Here is a 9094-nt window from a genome sequence, read left to right as displayed (position 1 = left end):
GAATTGCAAGGGTCAGTGTTATATGTGGTGTGAATAATGTGCATGCTTAGAAGCAATTAGGTAGGTAGAAGAAAAATTAGGTGAAACATGCTCCATTAAAAACAAAAACACACATTATTTGGTTTATATTTTTAGTTCTAATTTCTGCAGGAAAAAAATGCCCTTCCATGTTCTAAAGTTTAATTTTTAACCTCTTTCTTTGTTATGATTTTTTATTTTTTATTATTTTTTAGCATTGGAGATCTTTAAACTTTCTTTTGTTAGAAAATTATGTGATTTGATATTAGGTATAGTGGTGTCTGGCACCACATTATTTTGTAAATGATTAATAATATTCTGTAATAATTATTAAATTAAATTACGTGAGACTCAACACTTAATTATATGAATAGCGATATGATTCAAGTAATTATTTTAGTATTTCTCAAAATATATACTAGTATGTCTTATGATTGAGAATGATACCCCTCAAAATTAACATTAAATTATCACATTTATTTGACATGCATGGAACTCATCTTTGTTAAAAACAGTTCACATGTGTCATGTCTTAGAGTAATTGCTTAAATAAATCTAAACTTCCTTTAATAATTTGTCCACAACCGTTTGTAATTTATCTTGCTAATTTAATTTTTGAAACACACCAAGTAGTAAAATCTATTTAGTCCTACGTGTGCTCACTTTCTCCCGAAGTAAGTCCTAAAACAATCTTTTCTCGAAGATATGTGCTCACTTCTTTCTGAAATGAGACTTTAAAAAAATCTTCTCTTAAAAACTGCGATTTGTTCAAAGTTTCTCTTCAACACTTTCTATAAACAGAAACTAGAAAAAATAAGAGAAGAAACTACTCTCTGGGCCCGTTTGGTACGCAGGATTGGACTGGATTGGACTGAAAAGGATTGGACTGGACTAGACAAGATTGGATTATGCTGAAAGTAATCCTGTGTTTGGTTTAAGAATGGACTGGACTATTTTATAGAAAAAAAAAACTTAAATTAAATAAAAACATATAATAATAAATTAAAATTAAAATATATAATAATAAATAAATAATTTGTAGCAAAAAAAAAATAATATATCATATATAATTAAGAATATATCGTAAATATATAATAAAATATTTTGTTATATTTTTTATTTAATAAATAATTAAAATAGTAAAATAAAAATACTTGAATAATATAAAATTGTTTATCTTAAATACTAATTTAATATAAATATTAATTTTTTAAAATATTTATATAAATTTTTTAGTAATTTAAAAATAATATATAATTTTATTGTCATATTTTTTTTTCTTAGAATCAATTTAAGTAACTATTATTTAATTAATAATATTCTAAATTTTAAAAACTTATGTATAATAATTCAAAATTATACATTTTCACTAATTTTAATGAATAAGTTTTTGATAAAAAAATGTATAAATAAATGTGTGATAATTATTTCCTTTAAATTCTAATTAAATTTAAAATATATTAATAAAATTTAAATTAAAAAAACGATAAAAAAAAAAAAATCTCACCTGCATGGGATTATTTATCCCACCCTGCTGGGTGGGATAAATAATCCCAGACAGATGAGGTTAACTGGATTAGTTATCCAGACTTCTAACATGCCCAAACACTGGATTGGACAAATTAGCATGTCTAATCCAATCCAGTCCTGCGTACCGAACGGGCCCTCTAGGTTCTATTTATACACTTATAAAAATCATAAACAACTACTAAATTATAAAAACTTTATATATATTTATACAGTTTTTTACAATTGTATAAAACCTTTCCTAAAATAAAATAATATTGGACTTGATGCTGATTGATTGCCAAAGTATTTATTTGAAAAGAAAAAAAAAAGCAGTCGTTGATGTAAATATATAAACAAAGGTGAAATGTATACATATTATGTGCATGAGTGTGTAGTGTGTGTAACTAGTTTAATAATTATTCAAAATATCAATACCTTAATAACTATATGGGTAGAAGAAGTTCAATATTTAAATAGTTAGCTCTTGTCAAGTTGTGCGTAATTTGGTAGTTGAGATAATGAGATGACTAATGTGTTGCCATAGCTATTATTTACCCAAATTAGAATTTTCTTTCCCACAAGCTATACAGTCCCCTACTAACTTGTTCCATATCAACTTATATGTGATAATATTTCTTTGTCATTATCATGCCCATGATTTTATGAGTCACTTCCTTTTGGTGGATTTGGATGAAGTGATTGTTCGTCTTAGTCGGACAATGTCCACGCAATGAGCTGTTTTAAATAAAAAATTGAAGTTTTGAGCTAATATATAAATCATCAAAAGTGGTAAATTGTTTGATATATATGAGGCCAAGTCGGGATTCAGTAAAGGATACCTACCTACCGATAAAATCTAATTGAATTTTTTGCTTAGAAATAAATATTAGTTTTAATATTATATATTACATCACTTTATTTTCATAAGTGGAAGATGTTAAAATGAAAAAACTTTTATTGATATGCTTGAGGGAATGATTAAAGAACAGTAATACTAATAACAATAGTGTACAAGGTATGAGGTATCATATAACATAAGCCATTCCAAATAAATAAATAAATATCGAATTATTATTAAAATTAACATCTTTGTCAGTTTACTTTGTCTCCTTGCAATCATGTAGTTCATTCATAACTTGTTTTGGTTAGACACTGTTACCTTTAATTTTGGAACAAAAGGTCTATTAGTAATTCTCTTGCCCCAGGAATATTATAAATTATTTAAAATATTATATTTATAGATAGTTAGAGATATGCATATTTGTGTAACACGATGCTGTCAATAAAAAGAACAGCAAAAATAAAGAGTATAGTATTCTCACGTATGTTCTTTTGCAAAAAAAGAACACTCAACAGTAGAAAGTGACACCCCATAAAGGAGCTGTGGAAGTTGGTGCACCACTCGGAAGAAATACATGATAGTAACCAAAAAGGCAAAAAGCCTTCAATTTTCTTTTTGTCCATTGAAAATTAAGTCCTCTTTTTTAATTTATATTTTACACTGTTTTATCTTTATTTTAAGAGTTGCGGTTCTCATTGTCCCACTTGTAACGTTATCAATCTCAATAATAGAAACTTGGTATAATAATTTTACAAACTCGAACAGATTTCAGTCAGTCACAACAACTCACAATTAACTGGATTATTATTCAGATTTTTAATATTGAGGGTCTTATTGTCGACTCCTCTACCCTTTTTTGTGATGAAAACAATGCAAAAGAGATTGATACGTTTCAGTAATGGTCATAAGTGCTTTACAGAGATTGATACTTACTGTAATGGTTAGTATTCCAAGTTTGGAAGTGTTTGGAGATTCGACATCATTATACAATATTGACTAGCCAATAATGAACAAAAATATGCAGTTTTGATAACCCACCTACTAATAGAATTTATTTTAGAAATTATTATGTAAATTGACACTCTTCTATTCTTATTTTATGGGGTAAAGATTGTCCATACAGTGCTACCAAATACGCAAAAAGATGGTAGGTAAGTGTGTGAGAGTAAAAACTAAAAGAGTGTTCAAGCAACCCCAAAAGTTAAAAACTCAGGTTTGAAGATAATGTGAACCGACCAATTAAAGTTAAAAACACGGTAGACAGTTAAGTTATAAAGCATCTCCTTCTACTGTATACTGAATTCTTTGAAGAAAAAACAAGAAACCTACAAAAATTTGAACAAGCCAATGCTATTGAACTTGACATCTTTTGCTACTGGTGAAACTCTCTCATTACGAGATTAATTTATTATGGAAAACTGCAATAGTATATTCTAAAAACCATATCAAACTTGTACCATGCTTTGTTTTTGACTGCTTTTGCCCAATGGAGCCTCCAAGATATCATAGTGGCCATAGCCATGAAACAGGACATTGATGGGATTTTCTTCGTTCTTACCATATTCTTCGCCGTACTTGGCTATGTTAACCAATCTGCCGTTGCTTCTATCTACCATGAAAACTGATATGGGTGTCCTGAGGAATAGAAAGGTTGAGTCAGCGATAGAGAGAGCTTATCCAAAGAAAAAACAAAGACAGTAACATAAAAATTTGAAATCACATAATGCGAATAAGAAATCACTTGAAATTGATGCTATTAAAATATGGTGATAAGGGGAGTGCACAAAAACTCACTTTAAAACATGAGATGCCATGAGCAATTCAGGCTCTCCACCCCATACATAAGGTTGTTGAATATTTTTCACATAAGCATCAAAATCCCCTTCAATGAACCTGAAAAAACAACATTATAAATCGACCAACAGTTATAGCATACCATCCAAAAACCAAATGGCACTTCTAACCCAATTTCCAAATCACATTAGCTTACCATTCTGACTCCTCTCGCCTCTTTAAAAGCTCATTCACAACCTATAGCAGTAAGTTGCAATCCATCAAAATACAAAGCATTTTAGTAACAGTCTCAATTCAAAAAAATGAATTAAACAGTAAGAAAATTTTCATGTTTTCTCAAATAAAAGAAATGGCATAAAGAATTACTTGAGCTCTTAAATCATCAGCAAGTTCTCTTTGACGAATTTCGTCAGGAGCTTCTTCTCCATTCCTTAAGCAGGCCACATGAGCTATGGCTCTAAACAAGCACCGACCATCAGCAAGAACCCCTGTAGTATTCAATGCTTTTATCTTATCAATATACAAAAAATTTCAACAGAAAAGCACATAATATACAAAATTACACTAACAAAAGAGCAAGGAAATCAAACAAACTGAAGGTTCCAGTAGAACATCTACATATAATCCAAGGATTAGAGTTAGACAAATATAAAGCTTCACATACTATACACCACACGTGGGGTCCAATTTGAAAAGTTGATAGCTAAATTCAAAAAGTTCAATTCATCGGTAATTTTGTCGAACAGATAATGATCACTATTTCACTACTAACATATGAAATCAGAAAGAAAGAGAGAAAAATTAATGAAACGCACAGAGACACATATGATATACATTATAAATCTTATATACGAATATGAAGATTTTTCCAAGACATATATACGTGTATAGACGTAGCAGACGAGACGATTATACTAATATAATTTCAAAAATAAACCTGTAATCCTGTAATCGGCGGAGCTATCGATGTTCTCATCAGAAACGACAAGCTTCTGCTCCGAAACTGGCGCTTCGGCGCTCGCGTCGGCGCAGCAATCGACGACTGGAGCGAGGCAAGCGCAGACGCCGAAGAGAAGCCAAGCCGAGTCGGCACGGTGGAGCCAGCGCGCAGGCCGCGCGTCAAGAGCAGCGTTCCACGAGCCCTCGCCTCTCAGGTCGAAATGAATCGCGGGACGGCGTCGATCGAACCTTCGACCACCGGAAGACGGCAAGATGGCGTGCCAGATAGAAGCAGCTCCACCACAAGACGCGCCGAGCTGGCAAGCACTGGAGTGGTGGCGACGCCGGTGGTCATGGCCGGCGTGACCAACCACTAAGTCAGAGAATTGAACCGGACCGGGACCGGAGACGGTGCCCGGACCATGAACGAAGCGAGCGTAGTGGTAATTGTTGTAGGATTGATGATGAAGATGATGATGAACTGCTGAGCCGTGAGAGAAAGAGGAGAGGAAAGCGCTGAGGATCCTAGGCTTGGAGCGAGAGCAGAGTACAGCAAGCATCACCGAGGAGAACGACGATGGTGGAGTTTTTTGTTGGACGATGCTATCGTGTGCCGCCTAAACCCAGTGTCACACTACAAACTCTTTAATCCTACGCACCCATCTTCAGATGACCATTTTCGTCTTTTTAAATTTTAATTGGTTAAGGTGTGATGACGGCGAACCATTTTATGGAAGGGAAAAGAGGATGTGGGGACCACTGCTCTAAAAAGTTATATATAAATATTTATTTAATTTGGGTGCAAAATATGGAAAATAGGTATATGCTACGAAAAGATTCCAAATAGTTCGTCTATGACCACGGGTGGTTGCTTGAATTTCTTCCAAAATAGGAATGAAATGACGATAATGGGTATGTTTGTAATTGTGAAAAAGGAAAAGGGGTTTGGTGGAGAAGGGTAGAATTGTCAAAAAGGTGAAATAATTGTGTTGTGTTGAAAGAAATGGGAATGAGGTGGTGTGTGACACGTGAGACGGGTGGGTTGAGGAGCCAATAGGGTGAGGTGCATGCCTGGAGAATTGGAATTTCAAGATTGTTTTCATTTTCTCAATGTCTTTTAAAACTGTTTTTAGGCTGACACTTGCTTTTAACAAAATATTTTCCCACTCCAATAAATGTGGATATTTACTTTTAACAAAATATTTTTACAAACTTGGTAATAATATTCAAAATTAATAGCTCTAGTTTTTACAAACAAAAACACCATATATTTCCTCTTAAAATAATAAATCTTAGCTGTATAAATTAATTGGCTGAAAAAAATGCTATTTTTTAATTATTCGGTTGAAAAATATGTTTTAGTTAGCTAATTCACCACAACAGCTTTTTATAAGGTATTATTTTACGAAAACATAAAAACAACAAAAAAATTACAAAAACACGGTTTCACAAAATTTTAAATATTTTTACGATTTTTTTGATTTTATTTACAGAATATACGGTCTTTTTATATTATAATCTTGTTAATTTGTTGTTGATTTTTTGTTATCTGTATATTATTTTTTGTTGTTATTTTGATGTTATTTTTATGTAGTTTTCTTGTTGATTTTATGTTGTTTTCGCGTTATTTTTTGAAAAATCGTAAAAATATATAAAAAAAATATATATTCTTTAAACGTAAAAATGTAAATATTTTATAAAAAAAATGGTGTCTTATGTAATTATTCCTTTTTATAATAGAGAAGTTTTACAACAGATATTTTAAATTTATTCTTCATTTTAAAGTTTTTTTAAAATATTATTCATGCTCTATATTTATAAAATATTATTATTGTTTTAAACATATTTATTAATTATTTTGAGTTTTAATAATTATTTTTGTACGGGAATATGTGTATACATTAATATTATATATTTAAAATATAATAATTTTTTTAAAAAAAAGAGTTTTGATGATGTATTTTTAAAAAGTTAATGTATGGTCTAATGTAAGTGTGTATTGTAAAATAAAAAAAGTAGAGTTTGGTATTGTATTTTAAAAATTAGAGTAAAAAAGTTGTTGTGAGTGCTCTTAGTTTATATAAGTTTTGTTTAGCTTTTAGAATTAAAAAATCTTTCTAAGTTCCAAATGTATTTGGATAAAAATTAAAAAGTCTTTTAGAAGAAGCTAGCATTTAGTGTTCTAGGGATTTAGATTTTCATTTTTTTTTTCAAATTAAATTAGTAATATTGGTTTTTTTAAATTTAAAATCGAATCAGACCAATTAAATACTCAAACCAATCCACTTAAAATATAGTTGATTTGGTTTGACGTGGTTTGTAAATTTGTAATTCATACATGTTTTAATTTTTTTTACTAAATTCTTTTACTATAAAGCTTATAATATGCAAATAATAATGAAAATAGATATAATAATATTGAAGTAACGGTTAATATTATGTCTAAGATTGTTTTTAAATATTAATATTTAACAAAAAATTATATTAAATATATATTAAAAACATTAAACAATTTGGTTTAGTTTGAATTACGGGCATAAATTTTAAAAATGTGACCGAACTTGAGAATTATAAACAATCCAAATTAACTAAATTATTAACACTAGATTCATTTAATTTGATCTCAAATGGTTTAGTGTGAATTAATTGAAATTTAAAACCATGAATTACATATTTTATAAACAGAAAAATGTTAAAAGGCAATAGTGTTTAACACCCTTCTATGTGTCAATTTTGTTATTGGTTTAAATAAGTATCGAGTCTTATATAATTTAATATAATAACTTTTAGAAAGTATTGCTAACTAATCGTAAAGCGACATATCTAAAAATGCATAACACTGTTGTCCAATAAAATGTTGTTTATAAACAACACCCTTAATACAAAGGGCTTTTTTCATAAATATACAACAAAAATAATATAATTACAAAAAATGTACAAAAAAAAATATTTTAAAAACTCGTACATTTTGAAAACTTATTACATGAAACCATACATTTTAATCATTAAATAATAAAATATGTTTATTAAAACTCAAAATAAACAATTTCGTAGAATTAATTAAACAGTTTTATAAAAATAAACAAATTAAATATTTTTTTATTAAAAGATAAATATTTATTATCTATTTTAGTAAGAATTATTATAATTTAATTAGAACTTTTTTAATAAAATACAATATCAAAATTATAAACACTAATGTATATAAATATAAATCAATACTTAAAATTACTAAAAATAAACATGACACCTAGAGTGATATAATAAACATATGTGAATATTATTATTTTGTTTATTAAATTAGTATGTTTAATAGATAGAAAATTAGTAGTATGTTTATTATAATTGTAAACATAAAAATAGACAGCCAATTTATACGATACTAAAATAAGTATATTTTTTTCTATTGTTTCTATATATTGATTATTTTTTAATGAGTTACTGAACGAATTTTCTATTGAAATATAATTCTTACATCAAAAAATAAATAAACAAATATAATTTTATAAACTCCAAAAATTATTTAATTAGAAAAAATAAACATGACACAATAAACAAAGAAAAAGATAAAGATAAACAATTTTTTTTATGTATATATATTATTTATTTTTTAAAAAATTACTAGAAATAAACATAACACACATAGAGTGATATAATAAACCTATGTGAATATTATTATTTTGTTTATTAAATTAGTATGTTTAATTAATAGAAAATAAAATAAACTATTTTATATTCATATATATAGAAAATAAAATAAAGTAAACATAACACATATATAAACTATTTTATATTATTAGTATGTTTATTATAATTGTAAACATAAAAATAAACATAGCCAATATTACCATATATATAATAATCAATAGTTATTACCATATATATTATAAAAAAATTGAAAAAAAGTTTTTAATTATATATAAAAATGCATGAGAAAATGATAATAAGTTTTTTTGCACATATTTTGTAATTAATTAAAATAATGTATACAAA

At 27.9% G+C, this 9094-nt stretch overlaps 1 protein-coding gene across 1 annotated transcript; it reads right to left on the bottom strand.

The window, feature by feature from the left end:
• Positions 1-3632: 3632 nt before the first annotated feature.
• Positions 3633-5888, bottom strand: LOC115706263 (uncharacterized). The gene is made up of 5 exons (XM_030633851.2): positions 5100-5888; positions 4529-4650; positions 4359-4399; positions 4163-4261; positions 3633-4003 (listed from the first exon to the last, which is right to left on the bottom strand). Exons 1-5 carry the CDS (start codon positions 5659-5661, stop codon positions 3814-3816), a joined length of 1014 nt encoding a protein of 337 aa, XP_030489711.1. The 5' UTR covers positions 5662-5888; the 3' UTR covers positions 3633-3813.
• Positions 5889-9094: the final 3206 nt, after the last annotated feature.

This window comes from Cannabis sativa, chromosome 1, assembly GCF_029168945.1.
Source record: "Cannabis sativa cultivar Pink pepper isolate KNU-18-1 chromosome 1, ASM2916894v1, whole genome shotgun sequence".
NCBI lineage: Eukaryota > Viridiplantae > Streptophyta > Magnoliopsida > Rosales > Cannabaceae > Cannabis > Cannabis sativa.
This window is presented reverse-complemented; position numbering and strand designations above follow the sequence as displayed.